A 16,012-nucleotide genomic window follows, 5' to 3' on the forward strand; every position below is an offset into this window, starting at 1 on the left:
ATTAAAGAGAAAATGTTACACGTCTTTAATATAAACAAAAGAACAGCAGTTTCTAGTTCAGATTGTTTTTTTGTTTTTGTTTTTGTTTAAAAGGTATGAGTAAAGGAATAGAAGTGGTGAAATCTAATCCAACAGAGCAGAGGAGAGAAAAGAGGATAGCAAGTATTGATAATCCTCCATGTGAGCAAATCTATGTTATATCTTCTTGAAAACCTGAAAATAGCCACCCTCTCTCTAGATTCAAGCTCTGTACCGAATGGAAATTTCCATAACAGTATTTTTATTTTACACTAATAGTGCAGGTTGTTATTTCTCCATCCAGGCATGTCATCCTTCAGTGAACTTAAGTGCTCTATATGTCTGGATGTGTTCACTGATCCAGTCAGCACTCCATGTGGACACAACTTCTGCAAGACCTGTCTGAATAAGTGCTGGGACAACAATCAGACCTGCAGCTGTCCATATTGTAAAGAAACATTCAAGCAAAGACCTGATCTCAAGATTAATACCACACTCCGCGAGATCGTAGATCACTATAAAAAGAAAAGTCCTGAGAAAAAAAGTGTGACTTTCAGTGAAGTTCTGTGTGATTTCTGTGAAGAAAGAAAGCTGAAAGCCCTGAAGTCGTGTCTGGTGTGTCAGAGCTCTTACTGTGAAACTCACCTGCAGCCTCACTTTAAAGTGGCAGGTTTAAAGAAACACAAACTGATGGATCCTGTGAGTAATCTGGAGGACTATATATGTCAGAAACATGAGAGACCTCTGGAGCTGTTCTGTAGAGATGAACAGACGTGTGTGTGTCTGTCCTGCGCTGAAGTAGATCACAAGAACCACAACACTGTTCCTCTAGAAGAGGTGAGCACTAGGTGCTATCAATGTTAAAATAATACTTCACTTATAAATTAAAATTATTCAACCTCATGTCATTGTCAATTAAATTTTCTCTGTTAGACTGAGATGGTTATCCAAGACGTGCAGCAGATGATCCAAGACAGAATCAAGAAGATTCAAGACATTAACCACTCAGCAGAAGTCAGAAAAGTGAGTGGTTGTGGATGGTTACTTATTGGACACATGAACTGAACTGAGATATAACTAAAGTCTGTAACATGAACTGTGCGTAACGCAGACAACACCACTAATAATTTGTTTATTGAACTGGTTGAGCAGAGAAACACAGAGAAGGAGAAAGCAGCTCGTGTTGAGCTCTTCACTGATCTCATCTGCTCCATTGAGAGATGTCAGACTGAAGTGCTGGAGATGATAGAATTGAGGCAGAAAGCAACAGAGAAACAGGATCAAGAGCTCATTGAAGAGCTAGAGGAGGAGATCACTGAGCTAGAGACCAGAAACACTGAGCTGGAGCAGCTCTCACACACTGAAGATCACCTCCACCTCCTACAGGTCAGTCAACATCTCTCTGATAATGTGATAACACTTTATAATAACTTTCATAAATCATTAACAAACATTATATAATCCTTAACAGATCATTAGTTAATATATATTCACATAGCTAGAAATACGAGATGATGTTCTTGTAAATGTTTACTAATGAACTTACTAAACATTACCTAATGATTAACATATGATTATTTAATCTAAACTGAAATGCTTACAAATGTCAGTATACTTTCAGTTCATATGATCTTTATTTGTTGGTCTTTGTTCGTTGTGTAGACCTCTATTCACATATCTTTACCAATCATTTATTAATCATTTGTTCATGTTTTTGCAGTACCCAATCTAAAGTGGAAACTGTTCATCATTTGCAAATGTTTATAAATGTTTACTAATCATTAATACCTTAATAAGCAGTCATCTCAATGGCAAAAAGAGTCCCGAAAGACCTGAATTTACCCTATTCACACATCTTTACCAATCATTTATTGATCTGTTCATGTTTTTACAGTAGCCAATCTAAAGCCAAACTATTCATCATTTATAAATGTTTATAAATGATTACTAATCATTAATGACGTTTAGCTAATGTAACAAGGTTTGTGTAAAGGGTGGCTGGTTAAGTTTATCTACATGATTGCTAAAGACATAACAGATTGTAATTTTGGTGCAAAAAAAAGTTTTTGATGCCTCAACACTCACATTAGTAAACTACTCTTCAGCGTATCATTAAACAGGATATTCCTTGAATTATACATAAACAGGCGAAAACAAATCCGTTTTTTTAAAGAAAATACTTGTTCATTTATCAAAACAATGTAATCTAAACAGATTGAACTGTTCCCTTATAATAATTAAATTGACCCCTGTACACTGTTGACCCTTTAACCAACCCTTAAACCTACCCAAACCTGTCCCTAACCTCACCCATATCACACCTCAATAGCAGCTGAAGTGTTTAAATCATTTTATAACATCTGTTAAAATCATTTTTAGATTTTCAATAAGTGCTTGATCATATGGAATTGAAAGTTTAATGACATTTGTAAGCATTTTAACTTACATGAAATATTTTTTTTAAAAAAACATTATATAATGTTTAATAAGTTAATTAGCAAGCTTAAACAAGCACATTATCTAACGTTTCTAACTCTTTGAATATATATTAACTAATGATCAATAAAACATTATTTGTTAATGATTTATTAATGAAAGTTATTATTAAGTGTTACCAATAATGCCGTATATGACACCATAACACTCCCAATGCTGTAGGATTTCTCCTCTCTCCTGCTTTAGATTTCCTCATCCCTGGACAGCTTTACAAAAACTAGGAGTGACAGGAACTTGCCAGAGATCAGAATGAAGGCAGATGAGAGTCTGGAGTCTCTGAACAGAACTCTGACTCATCTGCAGAACACTCTACATGAGAAACTCACGCAAACTGGTGCGTCAATACATGATAAGATAAATACTCAATGTTCTACACAATTATTTAAATATAACCTTAAATGGGTCATGACACAAGACATTTTTTTTAATGAGAGAGCAGTTAAGTCAAGTGCAGAGAGGTTGTCAGATCAAGTCAGACATTTGAGTAGCACTTCTAAACTATAGAGGTTGGACAATAAAACTGAAGGACTGGCCATTATAGTGTGGGAGGTTTCATGCCTTTATATGCACAGCCTGCTGGCCAGTCTTCACTAATTTGACATCATCAGTAACAGCAGAGTGTGATCGACAGCCATGCAAGGGTAATGTCAGCATACAAACATGATGGATGAACCACATCCAATAGGATTAATTGTCAACACAAGAGAACATAAAACTTGTCTAATTCCACACATAAAAAATCTCAAAGATTTAATAATGTGTTTTTGTCTTGTCTCTAGAACTGAAGTGGAAGCAGCAGTATGCAGGTACAGTGTGCTGTCTGTACTAATTTACATTCCTATACTCAGAACTTTATCACTGCACTACAATTTCATTAAAAACTGAATTAACTATTAAAACAACATCACAAAATATAAAAAAACGTAGTTTAAATTTTGATAATCACTGTGACTGTATTTTCTACATTTGTTGTCTAATAGGTCACTTCAAATAAACCCATACGTTTTTGTTAATGGGTGAAAATCCTCCTTTATTGCCTTTCTTTCATATTTTAATGGACTGTGATGCCTTAAACTCTTTTTGGACTCTTTATTTTTAAGTTGATTATTATGGAAAAAAAAATAGTAATAATAATGAAGTGAGACCAGATTTGGCTTTAATTATTTTTAATTAAACAGAAAAAAAGAAAAAGAAAAAAAAAACTTTTTTATTTTGTTGTTTTATATTTCTCTTTTTTCCCCATTATGAATATAGCTATGGTAGTTGGCGTTAAATTATAAACAATTAATCAATCAACTGATCAGTCATTACAAAATATCTATTTTGAAGTTGTAATTCATATTCTCTGTTTTCTCAGTGGATGTGTCTCTGGATCCTGATACAGCTCATCCAAACCTTGTCCTATCTGATGATGGAAAACAAGTGAGACATGGAGACACTGAGCAGAAACTTCCAGACAAACTACAGAGATTTGATACATGTCCTTGAGTCCTGGGAAAGGAGGGATTCTCCTCAGGGAGATTTTATTTTGAAGTGCAGGTGCAAGGAAAGACTGACTGGACTTTAGGAGTGGTCAGAGAATCCACTGACAGGAAGGGAAAGATCACACTGAATCCTGAAGATGGATGTTGGACTGTGAATCTAAAGAAAGGGAATGAATATTTTGCCAGTGCTGATCCCTTCACCTCCCTGTGTCTGAGTGAGACAAGGCAGCGGGTCGGTGTGTTTGTGGATTATGAGGAGGGTCTGGTCTCCTTTTATGATGTGGAGTCCAGCTCTCTCATCTACTCTTTCACTGGTCAGCCTTTCACTGACAAACTCTATCCATATTTTAGCCCAGGCTTCAATAATGGAGGTCAGAACTCAGCTCCACTGATCATCACACCAGTCAGTTACAATAATTAAATTTACACCACTTGTATAAAATACTGGATGAATAATTATTTTTATAATTAAAAATCCAAATGTACTAATTATGTATGTTATTGGGTCTGGTATGTATGTGGAATGTGCTACCATTCAAAGGACTAATTGTTCATAAACGTTGTTTTTAAAATCTGTAATCTTTTACATGTTTTTGTACAAATGTTGCTTGTTTTAGAATATTCAATAAATTATTTTATTGCACAAAATGTTCTGTGACATCATGGTTGTAGGGCCTTCCACATGGCATTAGATAAAAATACCTTAATATATGACTTTCATTTAACTTTCATTTCCATATTTGTGGTATATACCACAGTACTTCAAGGTACCTAAAAAATACCAAACAATTTTCATTTGAAGTGTCAAATCCACTGAGGAGCCCAGATAATATCAGGAGAGACTTTGAGAGTCATATTAAATAATCCTGACTTGTGTTATTTGTTTCTTCTTTGGTTCACTATAGTTATATATACAAACACTGAGATTAATCTGATAGAAACATCAGGCTCAATACAAACAGATACACAGAACACAACACACCCAATACAGGGAGAAATTTAAATGTGTAAATGGTCATTAATATTCGGTGCCTTTTGAACATCATAACACTTAAAAAATTAAACACATTCTTTTAAATTAATTATTTTGTAATTATGATAGAGAGATGTAAAACGTGAAAAATGAATTTGGTCAACCTTAGATATAAATTTAACCAATTAGGAGTCAAATTCAATGAGAAGGAGGAACAAAAATGTCCACCCTGTTAGGGACAAATGAACAACAATTTGAAAGATTTATGAATTAAATGTATGGACATTCTTTGGGAGACATACATCTATTTACAATTTTTTTTAACTTGGTTGTGGTGGAAACACTATATGTAAAACATACCATATGTGAAATGTAATAAATACACTACTTCTTCAACTTAAACATCAATTGCTGTAACTATCACTATATACACTAAATGTGTTCACCCTGTTAGGTTTTCTGACTTGGGTGGACACGAGTGGACATTTTAACCTAATATCAGCCATTATGCTAAGTCTGAGCAAAAACTCTAATAAAGAAGGTCTGTCAAATGAAGAATTGAATGTTTTTTGAAATGCTACTTTTACAAATAAGAATTTCCATTTACTTTCTTCATATTCCCCTTAACAGGGTGAACATGTTGAAGTTGACCACATCAGATTGGAAAAATAAAATAAGTAGAAACAGACAATTAACAAAACAGTGGCTCTCACTCCCCTTCCCCAGTTATTTTTTAATGAAATTTTGGTATGTAATGATGTAATTTCCTTTTTCCAACTTTCATTTAAAGGGCCAGTAGTCGAATATAACAGGTTAGAGACCATATTTTGAGGGAAAAAACTTTATAATTATTATTTTTTATGAATGTAATACTTAATATTTATATATTAGAGAAAACTATTACTGATATACCAAGTTGAAAAAATGTATATATATCACAAATATTTTTTTTACTTGTTTCAAAAAGTGAAACTTTCATATATTCTAGATTTAATGTAAATTAAAACATTTCTAAAGTCACGTGCTGCGTTCTCATGGGAACATCCCAGCTGAAGATAAAACAAACAAACAAACAAAAAAGAACTTTGAAATGTTTTACTTTACATGTAATGAATATTCTAGAATATAAAGTTTCACTTTTTGAAATGTTACAAAAAAAAAAGAGAAAAAAATAACCTTTTTCACCATATTCTATTTTTTTTAGATGCACCTGTAGGCCTATATAATCACTCAAGTGTTCTATTTATCATCATAATGGCAGACACAGGCCTGGAAACATAGCAAAATTTTAATATTTGTTGGTTTAAATTGCTGTAAAATGTTTAGACATATTTAAAACAAAAAAAAAAAAAACTTCAAGTTTAAAAGGTGTTGTTTATATCAAAGACAACTTTAAAAGTGATGTTTCTGAAAATGTTTATGCAATAGTATCATGATCTTTACTGTGGTTACAAAAGGCACCAAATCCCTGGAATGACACACATATAGGGGGAGCTCTGACATCACTGGAGTTCAGTGAAAGATTCAGAGAAACTGAAACTAACTTGATCAACAACAAAAGCCTGTAGACGATTGAAACAGCTGAATATTTATCAAACCGTACAAAGACCCCTGTAAACACATCTGATACTCACAGGTAAGGGATAGAAATATAAGAGAGATCGTCCTGGACAGGTTTCTAATGGAAGTGCTCTGGTTTAGTCGGTTTTATGCCAAGTTGAAATAAATTAAACAGAGCCATGTTTAATCATGCCAAATACTCCACTACTTTGGTTGTTTGCTGCGTTGAAACGGTATCAGAATTGTCATTGTCAAACATTTGATTGCTAGTAATGTTTAGTGTTTCAGCCATTTTGTCACACGACATTAGATAGATGGCTTGTCCAAATACCCACACTTGCGGTCTTGGCCACTTGAAGGTCGGGACACACCAAACTGACTTCAAAGAACTAGCGGCGACGGTATTGTCGCCCCGCGTCGGCAGCGTCAGACCAAAAAGCTGCGCTCGAACACACCGCACAGACTCAGGGACGGATTAACGCACGGACCTACCGGGCACGTGCCCAGGACACTAGACCAGAGGGGGCCCAGCCGAAATGCTTCTTCTCCAGGAACGCGATTTCTACCGTGCCCCCTCAGGATTTTAAGCAAAGTGGATTTTGAATGCAGCTTCCAAAAGACCAAAAATGGCAGAATAATATATATATATATTTCATACGATTAGAACGTTCAGTGCCGCACAGCATCAGCTGCCAAATTCAAATCTGCGTTCGTGCTTTGGCTGGCGCTGAGCCAGACGCGTTTTACAGTGCTGCGCATTATAACCAATCACACAGGATTCTGTTGCGTTTATGAATGCAATGACCAATCGGATGTATTCAGATGAGTCATCGCTGAAAAGCCCTGTTTTGTTCAGTGCGCGCGCTCGCTGACTGAATGCTGCTCTCCAGAGAATTATCTCATCATAAACAAAGTGCAGATGTGTGTACGACGTAAGATATTAATTTGACAGTATAAACAGCTTCAGTGATTATAATGGCAGTTGCTGAGAGTGCTTGAACTCTGTCTAGACTGAAGTTAAAATTCTTTGAAAATGCTAATATCATTTGCTCTCTTTATGTACAATAAAAGTGTTATAATTAGTAACTTACAATGTTTTTATTAAATTTACGTTAAATACAAAGTCAGTCTTATTAAAAATATTCTATGACATGACACCCATATCTAGTACAAGTTAAAAGACGGTTTTATTCATATGCTAGTTAATAGATTACACTAATATTAGGCTACTTTCCCCATAGCCCATTATAGATAAACTAACATGATCTATAAAGGTGCAAAATGTATTTACTTATATTTAAGAATCATGATATTTTATGATATAATTAACAAGTTTGGGAAAATTTTGAATAAAAAGGGACGAAATTTCAACTGAGGGGGGCTTTAAGCAGTCCGTGCCCAGGGCACCGCTGTGTTATAATCCATCCCTGCACAGACTACAGCCGACGGCAAATTTACACGTGCGTTCTGCACATGCGTGAGAGGAATGAACTGTCTCTATCAGCATATATCAATAGTATATATTCGTCATTCAAAAGGAGAAACTGAAATAAAGATATACGAGATAAACGCAGATATATGAAACGTAAACAAAGCAGTGCTTGCTTACCATTTTGAATATCAGTAATGTTGATAACTTTAATCATTTTAAGTGACTCATGTTGTTATGAAAACATTCGCGTATTAGAATGTTTGGGAAAGATCCATAGGAAAGATCCATAGGGAAAGATCACGTAAAGCCTTCTGTCTGTACCGCCTTCATTTACGTGCTTGTTTTCATCACTTTCGCTTTAATTCTCTGGCACTGACTAGTTTGTTAAATTGAACATCCAATCAGAGCTCTCACTCTCGCCGACGGCCCTGACGCAGGGCAAGCTACCGCCGACATGAGACCGACGAGAGCTGACGAGTGGATCACTAGCCCGACCGTCGCTAGTCGCCGCCTTGAGAGCGCGCAAGACTGTTCAAGGTCTTAAAAACGCCAAAGCGCAGTGCCCTTAATGCACACTAAATCCACACTATCTTGAATACCGCTTTGGAAGTAAGTGCGCAAGACTGTCCCAGGACTGCATTCAGCTCCGACAAAACTGTGCAAAAGTTTTTTAAACAGAGACGGTGGTGGGTTGAACACCCTGTTCTACTATGGCAGCTGAGAAGGCCATTCTTTGTGTTTTTTTTTTTTTTTGAAGAGTTTTCGGAGCCTGATGAAATCTCTATAAATACGTGTTTAATACTACAAAATACACTCAATGTTACAGTCACTGCCCTTGCCGTCCAGAATAAAAAAGTACATCCCAATTCGAGTGAAGGGATTTGTGGAAACTGTGGATTTTATTGTGTAATTATTGTGATCCAACATTTGACTCACATTTCAAGATGAAAAGACAAACATTTCAGGTGAAGGATAATCCACTTCTTACCTCCGAGACTTATGATCTATATGACCTTATTATTTGTTTATGAGTATTAGGCTTATTGCTGATCACTGTTGTTGTGCTATGATATTGTAATATTTACCATTACATAATCGAAGAAGTACAGACAAGTTTATGAAAGTGTCACTCCACAATACAATAGTAATATATATAAATATGTGTAGTATTTTTATGTTACATTAATCAGTGTCTAGCACACCTTCCTAAGGAGGGATATGGACCAGAAGACATTGCAATTTCTAAATTATATTTAGACAGACTTCCAGAAGTTCCAGATCTATACATGTGCTCTTATTATTTCAGTTATTTTGCTTTTAATGTAAATAAACATGTGCAAACAATACTTGCTCTTGTGAATTTATTTTGATGTTAATTACATTGTGCCAGCTGTCTTTTTGATACCGTTTATGTTGCTGCTGATTAGGCTAACATTTTTGACACACCCACCAAACAAGAGAAAACGTATCTCAAACCCTGTTGCACACCGTTTCCATTTCACAGAAAGCTTTCCAGTGTAAGTTAAATATTAATATACTAATTAGATATTTCATATAATTTGGTAGAAAAACAAAGCGTTGCATGTTTTATTGGTGCAAAGATGAGTAGTGGTGATATTTTGTACATTTGCAACTGCTTTTTATTACTTAATTAGAAGCACAACAAATTAAATTGTCATGTTATAGAGCCTACTGAACAGACATTTAGATGCTGATTTTAAAATGCAAAGTATTTAAAATAAAAATAAAGCTATGTAAACACTTGAATTTTTACAACACTATAAGTGTGTCCCATCAGGAAATTAAAATTTGTACACACAATTGTGGTCTTCATCCTCGCTTGAACACTTGGGCCAAATATGTAGTCAAGTGGTTAAGCGCAAAGAACGCAAGTGTGGGTTTTTGGACAAGGCATAAGACTAAAGAAACAGGAAATAAATGACCTTCAGACAGACTGATCACTAACCTGCAACATTGCAGCTGAAAATCACATTTACATGAAACAAGATTAAATCTACACTTGGTCTTAAAATATATATTATTAGTTTATGGCGTTATATTGTTTGTAGTTAATTATAGGCTATTATCGGCACTTTGTGCTTGCTGTTTCTGATCTTAACATCAACAAAAGCAAGAAAAACCAGGAGTAGAAATTATCCTCCATGTAAGTCAATAACCCAGAAAACACTGTTTATATTCAAGCAGCTTCATAAAGTGCATCCTTAATGAACCATAGTTGATACTTTTCCTTCTATATCGGCTTTAAATCATCCATTTAAAATGGTCATTATCATCTTAATAAAAAATTTCAAAATGTGTCTTTTAAGTGTACTGAACTTTAGACTAGTAGCATATGTGATTTATCTTCAGAATTTCTCTTTCTAGTCATGTCATCCTCCAGTGGTCCACTGACTGAGGAGCTTCAGTGCTCTATATGTCTGGATGTGTTCACTGATCCAGTCAGCACTCCATGTGGACACAACTTCTGCAAGACCTGTCTGAATAAGTGCTGGGACAACAGTCAGACCTGCAGCTGTCCATATTGTAAAGATACATTCAAGCAAAGACCTGATCTCAAGATTAATACCACACTCCGAGAGATCGTAGATCACTATAAAAAGAAAAGTCCTGAGAAAAAAAGTGTGACTTTCAGTGAAGTTCTGTGTGATTTCTGTGAAGAAAGAAAGCTGAAAGCCCTGAAGTCCTCATCGTGTCTGGTGTGTCAGAGCTCTTACTGTGAAACTCACCTGCAGCCTCATTTTAAAGTGGCAGGTTTAAAGAAACACAAACTGATGGATCCTGTGAGAAATCTGGAGGACTATATATGTCAGAAACATGAGAGACCTCTGGAGCTGTTCTGTAGAGATGAACAGACGTGTGTGTGTCTGATGTGCACTGCAACAGACCACAAAAACCACAACACTGTTCCTCTTGAAGAGGAGATTGAAGAGAAGAAGGTAGAAATTATTTACAAAACGGCTTTAAAAAAGGCCTCATTTGATTGATCGTGTAAAATAAAAAGCCTAATTGTCAAAGGTATTGTAAGTTTTCTTAAAAGAAAGTAAATCTATTTTACAATAAACATGTCTTTGTTTTGTTCTTTGTCTGTAGACTCAACTAATGAAGACACAGAAAGACGTGCAGCAGATGATCCAGGACAGAATCAAGAAGATTCAAGACATCAAACACTCAGAAAAAGTCAGAAAAGTGAGTTTAAAATATTTTTATTAATTTAAATATTAGTTGGCTTCTCTCCCTTTCTGTGTTTGTTCCAGGCAGACTGTCAGTCTGTGTTAGTAGTGAGGATTTTATAATGACTCTTTCCACAGGTAACATCCTTACGCCAGACGACAAGTGACTTATTTTGATTAATTCGCTCAATTGACTTAAAAAGAAAAAAAAAATAATGTATCACCATTACGCTGCATTGTGGCTTTATTTGAAACACTTTTTGAGGAAATTTCTTGGAGGTGGTTGGAGCAAATACAGACATTGTAACTGTTAATAATTTGTCTAAAATGTAAGTTACTTAATATAACTTCCGGGGCCAGTTGTTCAGAAGTAATCTGATTGTATTTTGGCCATCGGATTGGATCAAATCTTCAAAATGGGTTGTTCAAAAGAAAAAAAAGGATTCTGAATTCGGATTAGATCACAAAATCCAATCTTGTTTTTGATCTGGATTAAATCCTCAGTATGTGTTGTTCAAAACCTTTCAGTAAGATTGGGATACTTTTGATCCAAAAAAAAAAAAAAAACCTGGATTATTCTGATCCCAGCAGAAGGCTGTATTTCAGGAACAAAAATGTAATAAAACTTTAAAACTGGTCCAAAAAATACAACATTTGTAACATGTAATATACCTCCAAATCCCCAAACAGCTGTGAATGTCAAACTAAAATATTATATTTCATTTAAAGTATTTTTTTTTTAATCACTGATTGTAAACTACATTGGCACAATCATCAGAGATGTACCAGTCAGAAGTAGTTATTTGTGTAAACGCAATGCAAAACATTGGCTTTAACCCCCCCATCTCATTATTTTTTCCATCACCATGTCCCATTAGGGGCTCCATAGAGCACTAGTAATCCAGATTTGGAAATCTTAAAAAGTGTGTATCTGGATCAGGGTGATCCAATCCAATTTTGCTTTGAAAAACCGGTACAAAAGTGGGGTTGCCTGATCCTGGATTGCAAAACATGGGATTTCCAAATTCAGATCATTCTGATCCAGATTATACTTTTTGAACAACTGGCACCTGGTTTATTGAATTGTAGTATAATAGTGAAATCGCGGTGTTACATCTGTGATTATATTTATGATTACATTTATGAGTGAGTCACTGATTTTGACACTGAAGTATAAGCAAAAGTAACACTGGTTCTTGCCTTAGAGATTTTATACTGAAGTGCTGGAGATGATGGAGGAGCAGCAGAAAGCAGCAGAGAAACAGGAGCAAGAGCTCATTAAAGATCTGGAGCAGGAGATCACTGAGCTAAAGATGAGAAACACTGAGCTGGAGCAGCTCTCACACACTGAAGATCACTTACACCTCCTACAGGTCAGTCAACAGCTCTCTGATCAATGATAATGCAGTATATGACACCATAACACTCCCCATGCTTAAAGATCTCTCCTCTCTCCTGCTGTAGATTTACTCATCCCTGTGCAGCCCCACAAACACCAGGAACTGGCCTGAGATCAGTATGAAGACTCATAAGAATCTGAAGGCTCTGAGGAGAGCTCTGACTCAACAGCAGGAAAATCTACACGAGAAACTCGCACAAACTGGTACATCTATACATACTCCGCTTCGTGTCGTGGCCGCATCACCACCTCGGGTGTGCATTATGTTTCTAATAATTCAACGGCCCGTTGTCAATTATTTCTGCTTATACTACGGTTACCACACCTCAAGACATCGATCAGATGATATATTTAAAGGGATTTGTCTGATATTTATACTTAAATCGCTATTGTGAGTAGGATTATTTCTTCCGCATCTCATCCAATGCCTCTTTTGCTGGTTCGAAAACAGTCATTTTAAAGCTGGTAATTGAGGCTTGAGATGTTGATAGCATTCTAATGCCATTATTAATTAAGTTAATAGAAAGAGAGCGAGAGAGACAGAGCCACACAGAGAAAGAAAGAGAGAGAGAGAGCTTGTGTGAGTTAGACTGCAGCAGCGTCTCTAAACAGCACTGTTATAACCTCGCTAGTGAGAAATGTCATGTGTATTTACTTTCGGAAAACATCTGTCATGTTGTTGTTTTTGTTATTCCTGTAATTTCCGTTATTATAGCTTTACTATATGCGAAGTGATATGGAACTGTAATGCTGTCAGGAGAGCTGCCTGGAACTACGTTCGCTGTGCGTTTCCCAGAAAATAATTGCACACCTCAGAACGTTCGTCAGCCAATCAGATTCAAGCATTCAACGGCCCCGTCGTATAATCTGAAATATATGTTCTACACAATTCTTTAAATGTAACCTTAAAGCTTGTGTATAATTCCACACATAAAACATTTGAAAGATCTTGTGATGTTTTATTGTCATGTGTCTCTACAGAGCTGAAGTGGATGCAGCAGTATGCAGGTACAGTGTGTGCTGTCTGAATTACACTAGATTACATGTACAGCTTCATTACTGCACAACAATTTGATTAAAACTGGATTAAATGTTGTAGACATCATCATAAAATATGTGTAATGTGTGTAATGTCTGTGTAAATTGTGATTTATATTCTCTGTTTTTTCAGTGGATGTGACTCTGGATCCTGATACAGCTCATCCAACCCTCATCCTGTCCAAAGATGGAAAACAAGTGAGATGTGGAGACATTTGGCAGAAACTCCCTGACAACCGAAAGAGATATGATAGATATACAAATATCCTAGGAACAGAGGGATTCTCAAGAAAATTTTATTTTGAGGTGCAGGTGAAGGACAAGACTAGATGGGAGTTAGGAGTGGCCAGAGAATCTGTTAGCAGGAAGGGAAAGATCACACTGAATCCCAGTAATGGATACTGGACTGTGTGGCTGAAGAATGGCTATGAATATGCGGCTCTCTCTGATCCTCCCGTTTCTCTGTTTGTGAGAGTGAAGCCGCAGAGGATCAGTGTGTTTGTGGATTATGAGGAGGGTCTGGTCTCCTTTTATGATGTGGAGTCCAGCTCTCTCATCTACTTTTACACTGGTCAGTCTTTCACTGACAAACTCTATCCATATTTTAGCCCAGATCTAAACATTGAAGGTAAAAACTCAAGCCCACTGATCATCACACCAGTCAGTTACAATAAATGAATTTACTCCTCTATGAAGTTTTCGATTCTTTTTACATTAAAAATCTGAAAACATTATCAATTTGTTACTTCTCGAAGGATGACATGGCCTTAAGGCTCTGAAGTGAAAAGTAAATGTGTGAAAGTGTGAAACTCTGTTCCAAAAGAAGAGTTGTGTTGCTGTCATTTCTCACTCTTTCTGTCTGTCCAAAACTGTGACTTTTTTTGGAACACCAAATAAGCATTTTCTTCCCTATTGTGATGTGTATCCAAGTGAAACTGCTTATAGAACAAGAAAAAATGTACAGCGGGAATTGATTTTGTCCATTGGGAATTGAGTTTCTGGATCTTTGTTTGCTGTTGCTGTGATCTTATTTGATTGACAGGTTGCTAGAGGTTATTGTCTACCCTCAATTACAAGGGCATTTACATTTAAAAAAATATATATGCACAAATAAATCATTTATAATAAAAAACCTACTGCAATATAAAAAAAAGTATTGTCCATTTTGATTTTGTGGTGATGTTAATCATGTATCAATAACAGTGATGCTTGCAAATCTGAATATATTACGATATTCACTGTTAGGAGTAACAACACATTACAAGTAACGTGAGTAACATAATCAGATTACTTTTTTCCAAGTAACTAGTAACAGATTACTTTTTAATTTATAATTTATACTTTGAAAGCTGTGTGGACACGACTGTGCATGAAACAAAATGGAGAGGGTGTCAGATCAAGTGAGACATTTTTAACAGCACTTCTATGCTGCAGCTGGTCTTTTTGGGAAGGCCGGTGAGGAGACACCATAGTACAATAGTACATTACAATAGTCCACCCTGCTGGTGATAAAGGCATGAACAAGTTTCTCCAAGTCTTGACTGGATACAAAACATCTAATTCTTGCAATGTTTTTTTTAGATGATAGTATGCTGATTTAGTTACTGCTTTGACATGACTACTGAAACTAAGGTCTGTCTCCAGAATCACACCAAGATTCCTGACTTGATATTTAGTTGTAAGACCCCTAGAGTCAAGGTATGCATTCAACTTCATCTTTGTTTCCAAATGCAATGACTTCAGTTTTCTCCTTGTTTAACTGAGAAATGTCATTGCATGAAAGCATGAAAACTAACAATATGTACTTCATAAAAAGCTGATGGAAGTTGTACCTTTCTTTAGTGAGTATATTTCTAGCTAACCTAACTAAAATTATTTTTCACTGTGGTTACTTCAAATCTTTAAAATTAATTATGATGTCTGTACCCCTAATTGGATCAATATTTTAATGCATGGTTTGTGTTTTCACACATGGTTTGAGTATTGCTGTATTTAACACACGATGGACTGGGTGGTTACAATGTTTAGTTCAGATGGTTTTAACAGAGACAGCAGGAGAAATGTTCCGTCCGATAAAGATTAGGACACAAGATGTAACCAAAACCCCCAGAGTACAGCTTGAATAGGACCCAGTGTCTCTCCTGGGACAAACTAAGGCACAATTTTCATATTTCTATAAACAGGGTCAACTGCATCTAAGGAAAGAGTCATGAGAATGTTTTAAACTTACAACTACATATTAATGTTTTTAAAAGGGGTTTAAAAAGATTGTTTCTGCTTTGTCATGTTTTTCATCCTCATATTTTTGTTTCTGGATCTCTTGAGGTAAAATAGGCCATTTGTACTCTGAATGTATATGCATTGCATTATTTAACAAAATATCAATCTGAGCTTGAGAAGAGCTGGGTTCATATATTCACT

General features: G+C 35.7%; 1 protein-coding gene and 1 pseudogene across 1 annotated transcript; both read left to right on the plus strand.

Moving 5' to 3' along the window:
- The first annotated feature begins 324 nt into the window (after positions 1 to 324).
- LOC109103301 lies at positions 325 to 4,646 on the plus strand (annotated as a pseudogene).
- Positions 4,647 to 6,468: 1,822 nt separating this feature from the next.
- LOC109103300 (E3 ubiquitin-protein ligase TRIM39-like) lies at positions 6,469 to 14,725 on the plus strand. The gene is made up of 7 exons (XM_042744815.1): positions 6,469 to 6,607; positions 10,349 to 10,920; positions 11,075 to 11,170; positions 12,360 to 12,527; positions 12,619 to 12,757; positions 13,535 to 13,561; positions 13,725 to 14,725. The coding sequence occupies exons 2-7, from the start codon at positions 10,351 to 10,353 to the stop codon at positions 14,267 to 14,269; spliced, it is 1,545 nt and encodes a 514-aa protein (XP_042600749.1). The 5' UTR covers positions 6,469 to 6,607; positions 10,349 to 10,350; the 3' UTR covers positions 14,270 to 14,725.
- The last annotated feature ends 1,287 nt before the right edge of the window (positions 14,726 to 16,012 follow it).

Source organism: Cyprinus carpio, chromosome B19, assembly GCF_018340385.1.
Source record: "Cyprinus carpio isolate SPL01 chromosome B19, ASM1834038v1, whole genome shotgun sequence".
NCBI lineage: Eukaryota > Metazoa > Chordata > Actinopteri > Cypriniformes > Cyprinidae > Cyprinus > Cyprinus carpio.